Source organism: Anneissia japonica, unplaced genomic scaffold (assembly GCF_011630105.1).
Source record: "Anneissia japonica isolate Jap-2015-1 unplaced genomic scaffold, ASM1163010v1 scaffold287741_len385558_cov193, whole genome shotgun sequence".
Lineage (NCBI taxonomy): Eukaryota > Metazoa > Echinodermata > Crinoidea > Comatulida > Comatulidae > Anneissia > Anneissia japonica.
The window spans coordinates 174,756-189,147 of NW_022754911.1; the positions used below are offsets into that span (position 1 = coordinate 174,756).

Sequence of the window (14,392 nt, forward strand, 5' to 3'; positions counted from 1 at the left end):
TAATAAAAGAAAATCCCTTTGTATTGTTTTTAAATGTTTTTAATATAATTTAAATAGAAATTATCTTGATATTTTAAATACCTTTGCATTTTGTTTTGTCTTTGAAAACAGATGTTTTGTCTGCTTTTTAGTGTCCATAATTGGAACCCTTCCAGTTTTTAGTACTTTCTACTTACTTAACTCTGATTAGCCATGTTTACTCACAGCTGTCAGTAACAGTGATTTAAGTCTGTCAGCTTTTAGCATTCTGCCTACATGATAAATTGTTACAGTATACTTGTGTTTTTCCCATTTCTAGGCTAAGGATATAATGAAAGGAGCAGACATGGAGGAAGACACTGGCCCAGAGAAAACAGTTCTTGCCTGGTGCAAGAAGAATACGGAGGGGTATGTACAGCCTCCATTCCTTAGAACCAAAATGTATATTTGTTAGTTTGTGTTCAATTGAAAATTTATGTAAACACAAATTAATATGAATTAAATATTTAAAAAATAAACAAGGAATAACTGCTGCATTTTACTCAAATTTTGATTGATTCATTTAGTCACCCAGGATCCATAAGACATTGGTATCCAAGAATGAAAATTGTTGGGATCCTTAATACAGGGGGAAGAGGTCTAGGAGCCGAACAAGGTTTAGTCTCACTTATTTTGCGCGCAAGAAAAAAAAAATCCTCTCATTGACAAGCATTTAACCATGGTCTTTGGGATTGGAAGACATTCATCTTAACAACCAAGCTACATCACCTTAAAAAATCTACATCTCCATTCCACATGTACTGTAAGTGTTGGATGTCTGTTCTGAAAAAAAAAAATTGTTTTACTGTAGATTTGTGTTAGGCCTGTTACAACCGCTATTGTAGACAACAGCAGCTAATGTAGACAACAGCAGCTAATGTAGTAACAACCGTTAATTGCTAGTTGTACGGTCCCACCTTCATCAAATTTTGGAGCCGCATGAAAAAATTTACTGTTTGCTATTTTCCCAAAAAAAAATACGTAAATGGCAGATTACTACATTTAGATAAATTTTACTTCTTTTATATAAACTATTTTTTTAATATTTACTAGCCTGTTAACCACTAGTATATAAGATAGTAAAAAGCAAATACTAATACCCTCACCAAAAAATAATTTCAAAATTCAGAAACTAACAATTTTAATTTTATTTAGCCTACAGTAAAGCACATTTCTAGAAGCATGTATGTTAGTAATGGTATTACCACGTTCTGTCTACTATATTTTGCCATCCTTTTATTGTAAAGCACATCCCAAGACTTTCAAATTCAAGAAATTTTATTGGATAATACCACTATATTATTAATTTCACAATTATTATTAATATTTAATGTTTTTAGTTGGCATTGATGGTGAATTCGTGCATGCCTTGAAAGTGGCAGCTTTTTCCATCATACTTTATCTTCAAGGTCAAAGAAAATAGTTAGCTAGATAGATCATAGATAGATCATTTTTATTGGTCCAAAAATTGCTTTGGAAACTTGCTTTCCATTGGCACAAGACAACGTTTACAATAAATATAAAATAGAACAGTACTATAGGTAAAACAATGGTTAAAAAATTTACATGTGCACAGACATGACTTCGCACAATATAGATTACAAGGTAAAAATTGAAATAAAGGAAAAAATCATATGCAAGCTAATTGTTAAGCTAGGAGTTTTTATAAAAAATAAATAGGAATTGTTAAAGTATAAAATGTCATTATTTAACGAATGACTACAGCTAGGGGAACACCTTCATGGAACTCCAAATAATTTTAGATAGCAAATTTGTTATAATATTCATACACTGTACATTCTAAAGGCCAGCCTGACACATCAAAATATACATGTGGCTTGCAGACTTGCAACCAATCACAGGCTGGGATACTTTAGCATGTTAACTTTTTCAGTACTCCTAGATGAATGAATAAAGGCTCACAAAAATCAAATGATTAGGCGAGAGTTTTTGTATACCTTGTTTCCCAAACTTATTTTTTAAAGATCGTCAGAGGAGGGCGAAAAATAAATGAAACTATAATTTTGTTTTCTTATTTAGCAAATGGCTTTGCTAAAAACATGCAGATGGTGGGGAAATTAACAATAAAATTTTATTGTTAAATCTGAACTGTGTAGAAAAAAGAATGGTTTTAAATAAAATTTATAAATAAGGAAGAAATATACATTATTTTTGGAGATTTCAAGGCAGTGGTGGGTGTATTATAAAAATAAAGAAAAACTATTATTTTTTTCTCTAATTTCCATTTTTTTTGTGGCAGCTGGTATGCGAATTGATGTTTTAGGAGAAAATAAAAATAAAATTCTATTGTTGAATCTAAACAGTGAATGAAATGGTTTTAAATACTTTAAATTTATAAATAAGGAAGAAATATACATATCTTATTTTTAGAGCTTTCAAGGCAGTGGTGGGTGTAATAAGAATAAGAAAAAACTATTTTTTTTTTCTCTAATTTCCTTTTTTTTTGTGGCAGCGAGTATGCTACTGTAATTGATGTTTTATGAGAAAATAAAATGTTTATCAATAAATAAATAAGGAAGATAATATACATATCTTATTTTTGGAGATTCCAAGGCAGTGGTGGGTGTAATAAAAATAAAGAAAATTATTTGGGCAAAGCCCCCTGGATATTTGACTAATTATGGCAAATTTTTATTACTGATTTTGATAGGCATCGAGTTACTATAATTTGACTTCATGTTGGCTATGTTTTGTAATGTCGAAATCAGCTTCCAAAACCAAAACATTTTGAATAAAACAAGAAACAAAGAGTATGCAAAGTAACCATCTAATTTATTTTCAAATCCTCATTCTTGAAAGTGAAATTCTACATTTTGTAAATTTTGCATGAAATCTGTCAACCACGCTGTCATGGTCGAGGTTGCTTCACCAATCACGATGTATTTCAAGCATCATGAGGCTATCCAAACGAGCATTTGTCATAACAGAACGCACATTATATTTAATTAGTCTCATTGAACTATTATTATTATTATTATTATTATTATTATTATTATTATTATTATTATTATAATTATTATTATTTTTATTATTATTATTATTATTATTGTTATTATTATTGTTATTATTATTAATAATAACACAAATAGTTTAATGGAAACAATGTGGTGGCTAAATGAACATTACATACAAATATTTTTTTTAATTTGTTATTCGCCGACAAATTTTACTCGTCTTCTCCGACCAGGAGGGGGAGGGAGGGCTATGCTTCCCCTCTGGCGCCACCACTGCCTTTAGTAGAAACAAGGTTGAAAAAGTAGAGAACATAAAAAATACACATAAATGTTATAGTTGAGCTGAGTATGTTGATGTTTTCAATGCTATTGATGAAGGACGATTGAAAGCTACAGTAATTTGAATTAAAATGTGGACATAATGGGATTGGTATATTAAACTTAAACCTTAATGGAAAGAGATCAAGTAGTACAGTATAACCACATCATAACGATATCTTCTCAGTAATATAAAATACATTATGCACCTATCCTGCCATTATGTACCTAATCACAACCCACAATAATCTACAAATAATGCATGTTATGATTGCATTGGGATACAGCTTTCTATGAGGTGAAAAACAGAATATTCCATTCAACGTGATACTACATTGCAAAAACATTCCACCTTTATCGAATAAAATATTGCGTATGATTTTACAAATGAAAAACATCTTTTGTACAACAATATTATAATTAACTTTGGCTAAACAGATCATATAGTGTACGGTCTCAGGGTGAAAATATCAGATGTGTTGTATGGCAATCCTACGTTATCTTACCCCTCTTGTGGTGGCTTAACGTAGACTTGACCTAAAATCACGCAGCGCAATTTGTAAATTACAACAAATTTGTTTTAACCAAGGTCATTAGTGCAAATATACTATTTTACAAGAATAGAACGGATTTGAATGGAATCAACAATTTAGTTCTGTGTGACCTAAAATCAATAATCAAGAATCTAATAGTGTGTATTTTTATGATCGTACCTTGTTTACAATTCCTATTTCATCTATTGTGTTTTATTAATAATGTTCATTGATAATATGCTACTTCTCTTTTATTACAGGTATTTAAATGTAGATATTACAAATTTTACTACAAGCTGGACAGATGGTCTGGCGTTCTGCGCACTCATTCATAAATTCAGGTGAGATTTTCTGATAACCATCAATATTTTACAAATGGCTTCAAAACCTGCGAAGAATGTCTCCGAAAAGTCTGCATGTTACTTTCTTGCGAATTACATGTTTGTGCGGTAATGATGTGATGTTAAATCACATTTGTGAAATACATGTTACATTAAAATGAATAAATTATTGTCATTGCAAATACTTTTATAGTCATGGAATAATATTTTCTTCTCTGTTTTCAAAATTTTCCAGAAGTTATAAACTATAATATGTAAGTGAAGATGAATTGGTTTGAATAAATCATAAAATGCAATTCATTTGGGGTAATACTGTATATTCAAGTGTATAAGCCGCAAATTTTATATGCGATTTTCCCCCCCGAAGTTTGGGGTGTGGCCTATACTGTACACGGGTCATTAACCTACACCCAAAAGTTCAGATCACGAGCCACGGCGAAAATCAGGCGCCGTCTGCCTAGGTTGGGCACGTCCATGCTAGCTCAATTAATTAGCCTAGCCTAGGACCGGTTTGTAACCCTAGTATTTGTAATTATACTCAGTGCTGTACTAGGATTCCTACTACATTTTGGTCTGGGTTGCCTAAGTAATTATTTTCATAATTACGTTCAATTATAAACAATTTTGAAACACGCTGTTTCTATTCAAAACCTCTTCGCTTAAAACAATAACAAACTACTTTTTGGGAGTTTGGTCCTCGAGGTCATGTGAGCAGCTTCATTTTCGATGTCGCAACAAAACACACGTGAGCTGGTGAAACTTGCAACTCGAGAATATTAGAGAGAATATTAATGATACCGCTATAATTTTAGAATAAAAACTTGTGAAATTAAATTATGCTATAAAATCTTGAAGTTGTAATAATTATTTTACTGGAATTTAACTGTAGAAATTCATACGTCATCTGGGCATGCGTGAACTTTGTATCTACGATATTTCTCCAGTTCTGTTTTTGTTTATAAAACGTGGTGCGTGATGCATGCGTAATGACTTAGGCCTAGAGTTGCCAATATTTTTAGCCTAATAGTAATACCGACTTTTATTAGTCAACATAATAATAGAATGATTGTTTTGAATAGATAAATATACTTAATAAGTGTTTTATTTTATTCAACATAAACTAAACTGATGTTGAAAATTTAACGTAGCGTGACCGTCTAGAAAAAATTTTGATTTCCCTAGGGCTGCCTAGAGCAAGAATACGTTGTTAACATGGTGGTAGCGAGCACTTTACACGCATTTCCAGTGGTTGTTTAATAATCAGCCGAAAAAGATCAAATTTCTTTATGTGAACGTTTATAAATAATGTCAATTTTTCAAAATAATTCTAAACTTAACATTATGTGAACGGTTTAGAGCTTAAAAATAGGTGCGGCTTATACACAGGTGACACAAAAAATTGTGATATTTTGTGTCCTAATTTGGGGGGGCGGCTAATACACAGGTGCGGCTTATACACCGGAATATACGGTACAATATGTGCATTTCAAAAATATCCATAGGGTTGTGGATTATAAGTAAGTTCAACTTCATTCTAGGTTGCTCTGTATGTGACAGCTAAGCTCTGAGGGCAAATTGGTTTATAGTACATTCTCTTGAATTTCCTTGTTAACTACACATTTTTCTTAGGGTATTGCATAATAAATTTACAAATGGATAAAATTAATTTGAAACCCCTCCATCAGGAATATTGATTGCTAAAAGTTAATAGAACAGTTGTCTTTTTAAGTATGAATACATTGTTATTGTCAATCACAAGATATTTTTCTTGTGGTGCTTAATTTTTCTTGGGGTGTTCCCTGAGGTATTTCAAATTAGTTTTTGTTATACTAAAAAACCAAGAGCCAATGTAACTAAATTGAGGTGTTTGACAATGCATAAGGAGCAAGATGCATTTAGGTAGTAGGTGTAAAAAAAGATATTATTACATTAATGTAACTTATTTCAGAATACCACTGTGTGTGACACATCATACACTTCTTTGTTTATCTGATCTGAGCAAATTCAGAGTTCTAATAGAGTATGCAGGAGGGGTACGCTTTTATGTGTGTACCACAGCTTGTAAGGTGTTGCACTTCTGATCGTGAGATCGGGAGTTCGAGACCGACGCTTGTTGCATTGCCTGGGCAAGTGTCCTTGGGCAAGGCACTTTACTTGCGTTTGCCTCTCTCCACCTAATAAGTATAAGTGTCATTTTTGTGTGTTCCACCAAATCTCTATGAATTAACCGACATGAGATTAGCATTCCAAATTTGTTTTTTTATTGATCTACACATTCTTGCCAGAAGGCGTTCCAGAAACACTGCATCCAGGGTTGTAGCTGTAGAAAACTATGAGTGATTGGTAGACATATTCAAGTTCAAGTTCACGTTTATTTAAAATCATGTTCGCAACTTCCAAAAGAAGTTGAATTGCATTGATTTGTACACAATAATTAAAAATACATTGGAATATAAATATATAAATATAGTACACCAGAAAAAAAATACATACAAATTGAAATGGAATAAAATTTACAAGAGGTTACAATATTCAAAAGTTACAGTTTCATAATTAAAAACATACTATAAATGTTAATTAAGCAAAGGTACAAAATACGGTAAAAAGACAGGGAAGAAAACCACAATTGAAAATAGCAGAAGTGCCTACATGTAGGGTCACATTAAAATTAATAATTAATACAATTTGCAAATGAGTTAAAAACACATCACAGAAAAGTAAATTAAATATTGGATTAAAGGGTGGGTGAGTGATAACATTGGTAAACTCTAAATAGTAAATGGATTTTAAGGATGGGCAATTGGGTCAATGATATGGTGGGTTGGCAGCCATGAAGTTAGGATTGATTTCCTCATTGTTCTCTTGTTTCTTTGAAAAGGTGTATACTTTAAAAACTGAAAAAAATTCGATAGAAGCATGTTACAAAAATATCTCAAAGGTTGAGTTTTGCTAGTATATCATTTCAGCATAAATGTGTTTTTTTTTTTTTTTTGCAGACCAGATCAGTTAGACTACAATGCAATGCTAAAGAACACCCCTGAATCTAGACTTCAACACGCATTTGATGCTGCACATGAATCCATGAATATTGCAAAGTTATTGGATCCTGAAGGTAACTCTAATTCTTATATTTTCTGTACAGGCAACAATATTATATAATTTACCATAATATTTTTTATTACCTTGTTTCGCGAACTTGTTTTTTTAAAGATCGTCGGAGGAGGGCGAAAAATAAAAATAGAAATAGAATGTTGTTTTCTTATTTAGCAAATAGTTTCGCCAAAAAAATTCGGAAAATAAAAATTGAATTTTATTGGTGAATGTAAACAGTGTAGTAATGGGATGGATAAATGCTTTAAATGTACATAATTAGGAAGAAATGCATCTTATTTTTGGCGATTTCAAGGCAGCGATAGGCATAATAAAAATAAAGAAGACTTTATTTTTTTCTGAAATTTCCATTTTTTTTCATATTGTTGGGTGCACTGATTGGCAAAAAATAAAATTTAATTTTTAATCGAAATCATTGTTATGGGCGAGTAACGGATTCACTTAATAAGTTATAAAGAAATCTCACCTACCTAATATTATACTGAATTTGCCAGTCACTCCACTTTCAAACCACTGCTTGTTCATGCAATATTGCTCAGTAATATTGGTGCCTTCTGTCTGTCAGTTTTTATGAATTATTTATTTCCATGATTATTTTCAAGTTGGATTTCATTTTTTTTTTCTTATTCTTCTTCCCTTTTTGTGTATAATTTACCATATATTAAGACCTCGATATATTCGATAAATCCAACGACATATATAAAAAAAACAAAACTATTTATATTTTTACGAATCATGCAAATATGATTTTCATCCTTGAGTCTGATCAAAAACCCAATGAAGAATAACTCATAATGAAGAAATTCTTTTGAAAATATGTTGGGTTTTTTTGTTGTATCTTCTATCTTGGATATTTCTGATAGAGTAAAGCTGAGACTGTCTCCCAATTGTCCTTTCTTTTCGAAAGTGATAATGGCAAAGGTGAAACTTTTAGTGACATCTGAGATGTTTTTTAACAGGAGGTGGGCTTAAAGGGTGAAAACTCCAAAGCTGTTGGTATTATTAAATTGTTAGAATCTTAATATCAATTTATAAATACTGGTAATTCCTATCTCTATATTTTTTGTGCATTTATAATGTAAAATTTTTAGGCTTTTTCTCAACACATAAAAGCACTTTACAATATTGTATTTTAAAATGCATGTTTCTTTTGTGAGTAAGTTCTTTATTTTAAATGTAGCCTTTTACAATCCAAAGACCATTTGTCAAAGTTCTGTCAACATTAGTACCTTGTATGTCATTAAAAAACATACATCTCGCTGATAGCCTAGAAATATTCTAGAATCAGATCCTTGTGAAGTGAACGCTTGAACTGCACATCATATCAACAGGGAGCTTTCGTAGGACGTAGAATGTAATGACGCCACTGAAAGTCATCAGCACATGCGGGAAAGTTAAGTTCTCGTTGCGTGGATTCCATGAAGCAATTTGGCCAAATCCATGTATGCAGAGAATGCAGAGTGCCCAAGCATGAGTTATTCTATTCTAGCTTCGTGTCATTGAACAAAGCGAAAGCTCTCTAATATCCCGTTCTGCAACAAACTAGCACCCAACGATACACATGGGTGTAGGGAGGCAAACGTAAGTTTGCCTGTGTACACAACCATAGTGATCTATATAACATTTGAAATTGAATCTTTGAGGGGGGCTTTTTCCCTCCTGTCGAAAAGGCCTGGATCCCCCATTGTCCGACGCAATGACAAGGTCATCTGATCAAAAATTTAAAAACTAATAATTTACCTATCCAAATAACATTATTTTGATTGCCTTTAATATTGTGTGTCTAAAAGCACAATTTGTACCATGTTAAGCCGTAAAGCTCTCACAGTGAACGCTATAGAGATTTTTTATTCCCGGACCCAGAACGAGGCTCTAGTCGGCCCATTGGTTCGGACACATCTGTCAGACATGCCAGACCCCTTGTCGGCAAATTTTTGGAGCCACCCCTGACTTTAAGTTGTGTTTTAGATCCAGTGGTGGATTTCAAATTTTAAGTCTGAGAATACAATTTCCGGCCATCTAGAGGTGCCATAATCACAAATTTTCCATCTATGAAAGTACCTCCCCGTGCGCCCTCTATTTTGAAATTCTGGATTCCCCGCTGAGGTTCACGTCTAGCTGGCTGCTTCTTCTTTGCATAGCCAGACAAAATAATTCTATTGTCTTCAACTGATTTGAATCAGTAGCTTCATAATGGACATATGTACTAATACTAATTTATATAGCTTATTGAAAAAGGTAATATTTTCAAATGGTAGTAATGAGAAGGTCCATGAATATTTGGTAATAATGAAGAAATAAGAATAAAAAACTTAGCAATTAACAGTGATTAGGTTCTTTATGGCTATATGAGGCTTGTTGTAGTACAAACAGATATCTTAATATTTTTTATTTCGTATTTTGTCAGAATATTTAGTAGGCTCAACCACAGACTTGAAAAATTATAGTCCTCCTGAAAAGAACGAACACATATAATATTGTTTCTGTATTCTTTTTTGTTGGATTGACTGTTGATATGTTTCAAACTAGCAGAAACCCATGACATTTATTTACAATGTCACTTTGTAAATATATTGGCTTGTCCTAGCACACAACTGTGCGGGGCAGAGTAGGATTCAAACCTGGATTTTGGAGTCAAAGATATGAATCGCAACCACAGCTCTAACAGTTTCTTCAGTTCCATTCTGTAATAATTTTTAATTCTATCATCATCTATGCTGGAGCAAATGTTCCATCACTTAAAAGTATTAGTAATTGTCCAATTTATAAAATAATGTCTACGTAAACAAAGTGCTTTTATGAATGCCATCAGCATTTTTACGATGCATTATATCCATTTTTGTCTGGTCAAAATTAAAACATTATTCAGAATGGCTTGAAAAGGTCACATGACAAGTCTGTGGATCGGCGTTATTTTGAGCCAGGTTTTATGACCGCAGTGTATATGTTTGCTAACTACAGTTTTTATGAAATGTGAAAAAAACAAATTATATTGGCAAAACAAAATTGAAATTATAGGTAAAAAAAGTTATAAAAAATATAACTAACAGTTGAAATATATTAGAAGCTGCCATGGGAAAATATCCAAAACTAAAAAGACAAAAAAAAAACCCTCAAATGGTAACAGTATCATTCCAATTCAAGCCAATTTTGGTCAACATATTACTTTCAAAAGAGCTGATAATTTGAATTCTGAAACATCAGCTGTACACCATGGGAATTACTGAATGTTTGCTTCAAAGTTGAAATATTACACTTTGTACCATCTTTAAGCAGTTACCATTTGCAATTGCGCAGTATTGACCTAGAGCTAGGGAACCATTACCCATGGCGGAGTTCAGTTACAGTGGCTTTACTGGCTAGTTTGGATTTATTTTTGCATTTACACTCTGTCAGAGCTAATGCAATCTGAAAACGTCACAAGTGTAATAAAAAAATAAACAACTGTCTTTTGTGCACTTCAAAGAATCCAGAACATCTTTCCTGATGAGATGAGTAGGGGGATTACCCTAGTGTTCTAGTTTAGCTCGCAGCCCCTGTCATTGTGCGTGATGCTGTTGGACCCTTAGTGGAGTAGTAAGTTGTAAGAATGAGTACTCCACATCTGTCTTGTGCCAAAGCTATAAAATTTTAAGTTATCTCTCAATCTCGGAAGTAGATTCCTATCCCTCTTCCCCCCCCCATTTTTTTTTGTGCTGTGAATTGTTGACATTTCACAACTTTTTTTTATCTATAGATGTCCATGTTGATCATCCTGATAAGAAATCTATTTGGATGTACGTTGCAAGTTTATATCAAGTACTACCTCAGCAGCCCGCTCTCATACAGCCACAGCCCACTCGTAATGCTACCAACGGCACCGTCAAACCACCGGTAGAGCACGCCACTTCTCGTGTAAGTATATTTAATCTTTATAATTGGATTTCACTGTAGATTATTTGTTTATTACTAATATTGATTTTTAGGTGTGATTCTTGTTTGTTTTTTCTTTTCTGAATAATGACATACATTGTACGGCTAACCATTGATTTATAATAGTAATGAAAATTTTAACATGTTTTTATAATAAAAACCAATTCATAGAAATTATTGTAGATACAAAAGTTGTGAAATCAGTTTTGTTTGTTATAGAAATGTAGTTAGGCCAACCCATTAATAATTATAATGATATTATAAATGTGTTTTTATAATAACTAATTCATAGAGATTACAGTAGAAAAGTTTTGAAATCAGTTTCATTTTTCATAGAAATGTAGGCTAACCCAATGCTAGTGATACTAATGTGTTTTCTGTTTTTTTAAATTTAAACCAATTCATAGAAATTACAGTGGATAAAACATTTTAAAATCGGTTTCATTTTTCATAGAAATGTAGTTAACATAATTTTATTTCATCAAATCTAGTACTAACGAGTGCCAAAAATGTAAATGCGTGTTTCCTTATAAACTTTTTAAAGACAAACTTCAAATATTTTTTATGCTGTACAAATCAATATTCTAAGATAGTGAAAGGGTGTTTGAAGACATAATCAGGATTTTTTTTTTTAATGGTTAAAAAAATATATTAATACCACAGTTTCCCAATTTTTGAAAATTGAAAAATATTTCGTTAGCCATTTTTTTGCACTCATTGTATGTCTTAGAATATAAATTTTGTAAAATTATTAATTTTTTTTTTTCTGGAGCCAGGCTTTGAATGAAATTAATAATAATTAATAATGGTAAAATTTAACCTTAAACCTATTCTTAATCTTATTAGAGTCAGTAGGGGATTTTAATACTATATATTTTTTTTAATGGTTTACAAAACATTGATGGTGATTGTTTTGGTGAATGTAAGCCGACAGTTAGTAGTATTTGAACCGATGATCTTGGTTTGAAAGGTATGCTACTTGACTGTTGTGCCATAACTGTATGTGTTTGTTTCTTCAAGCAGTTGGTTAACCCAGTTTGCAAGAAAGTTAACATTTCTTAATGTATGATTACATCAGATTTGTATTGCGAAGATTCATTTCTGTGTGCGAAGTTCTGCATGTCAATTACCTTTCTTGATCGGCAGAGGATAATGATAGATTTTACGAGAATATGAATAAAACCATGAGTGTGAAATGTGATAAAATGTTCAGCCTTATATCACAGGAAAATGTAGATGTTACGAATACAGAAAACATAACCGAAGGAGAAAGAATGATTTTCCCATTCAAGTATGGTATGAAAGTAGGTTGTAGGAAGTGTAGGCCAGCAGATTGACAATAATGCCAATTGTTTCTTGATTAAAACAGACCTGGATTTACTGATTATGAAACTTATTTTATCTTTAGAGCCTTCCCCTTCACTCCCACCCACCCCGTTTCGAGAATATTTGAATTTTTATTCTTTTAAGTGCAATATATCTTAAAAGAATAAAATCAATTCATCATCCAGTAAATAACAATTGCAATCAATAATTTTTATAATCCTCATAATTCTTCATGCAGTACTACACAATAATTATATACAGTATAATATCTTGTTTGTATTGTTTTGTCTTGTTTTCCTTTGTCTGTCTCCTTTTCGTTTGTAATCTGTTTGGACTCTGTTCCTTCCCTTGTCAATTACTTTAAGAATGTTTTCCTTTTATCAATTATATTCATCTCTTTCTTCAGATCAATTCAAAATTCTATATTTAAAAAATATAAATAAATAATAGTAATAATAATGTAGACAGATCAATTCAAAATTCTATATTTAAAAAAGTATAAATAATAGTAATAATAATGTAGACTAAGCTATACTATGTTTGTATGATATATAGATTATATTTAAAAAATCAAACAAATAAAAAAAAAAAAAATAAAAAAAAATAAAAAAATAAAAAATAATAATAATAATAATAATAATAAAAATATGTGGCATTATTAAAGACATGGTTATCATGCCAATCCCTTTAAAAATGTAAATATCTTGACTCCTGTATCCCAATGAATGTTTGTAATTCAAAGTTTTTTGGTATTCTAGACACACCTAGTAACTCGATCTTTAGAGTGCCATGTTTAATTCAGGTGTTGGCAATCATGACCTAGCAAATGCTAAGAATTGGCTCATAAAGAGAATTTTAAACCCATCCAAACACACTTTCGAAACACGAATTCATATTTCGTTTACTGCAGTTGATTGTAGACATGTGTTGTCATTTTCTGATGAAATTTGTGGCAAACTTGTATGTTTAAAAATCTAGTTTTAAATCTCTTTATTAATGATATTTAGTAGAATTGAAAAAAAGAGGAGAAATAAATAATTGAAAATATTGTGAAATAATTGGTCTTTGATAATAATTGATATTGTTATAAGATCAATTCTGTATTTGAAACTAAGAATCGCCAACTGGTCTAAAGGAATTTACTCCAGCGCTTGGCACCTAGCCAGCTCATATCAGTAGCCACCACTCATCCTGTATAAAGCGTAACCTGCCTTGATTCTAGCGGTGCGCTTTATACATTGTTGCCAACTTCAACAAGTCTTGGATTTTATCGCTTAATTGCAGTTCATAGAAAAAGCATGTACGTAACGTGGAAAAGAAGTTAGACAATTTAGAAAGGGCATCCCCGGAGTGCTGGACAGGTCGTGATAGACGTGCTGGCACACGCTTATTGATTTAACGATGATAGAAAGTAATGCGGTTATTTTCCTATGACGTATTGATTGAAGCTTGATAAGAAGTTTAATATTTTATGTCTCAATAATAGCAATTATTGTATGAAATCGTGTAAGATGTTGCCTTACCTAAACAATATAAATTTAGTAGTAAGTAATTACTATTTCCAACAGCTGACTTAAATATTTTAACTCGAAAAATACATGAACATAAAATAATATATTGTAGAATACAGTAGCATACATAATGTACTGCATATGTGTTGAATTTAAAGGGGTTATGCTATTCATACTGTGATACAGTATGTGCATAATGCAAACCAATGAATTTTATTTACTGATAATAATCATTCTGATCAGTTCTAGATGATAATGATAATAATAATAATAATAATAGTAATAATAATAATAATAAATTAATAAATTATTAATATATGGCATATAAGACTTACTGTAGATGATCC

At 31.5% G+C, this 14,392-nt stretch overlaps 1 protein-coding gene across 10 annotated transcripts in view; it reads left to right on the forward strand.

The window, feature by feature from the left end:
• LOC117123299 (dystrophin-like) overlaps positions 1–14,392 on the forward strand; it is a 271,629-nt gene that overhangs the window by 63,379 nt on the left and 193,858 nt on the right. For all 10 annotated transcript variants that reach the window (XM_033269187.1, XM_033269186.1, XM_033269185.1 and 7 more), the window contains 4 exons: positions 299–387; positions 4,105–4,185; positions 7,182–7,297; positions 11,033–11,190. In XM_033269187.1, coding sequence (XP_033125078.1) covers positions 299–387; positions 4,105–4,185; positions 7,182–7,297; positions 11,033–11,190 — 444 coding nt within the window. The remainder of the gene's footprint in view (positions 1–298; positions 388–4,104; positions 4,186–7,181; positions 7,298–11,032; positions 11,191–14,392) is intronic.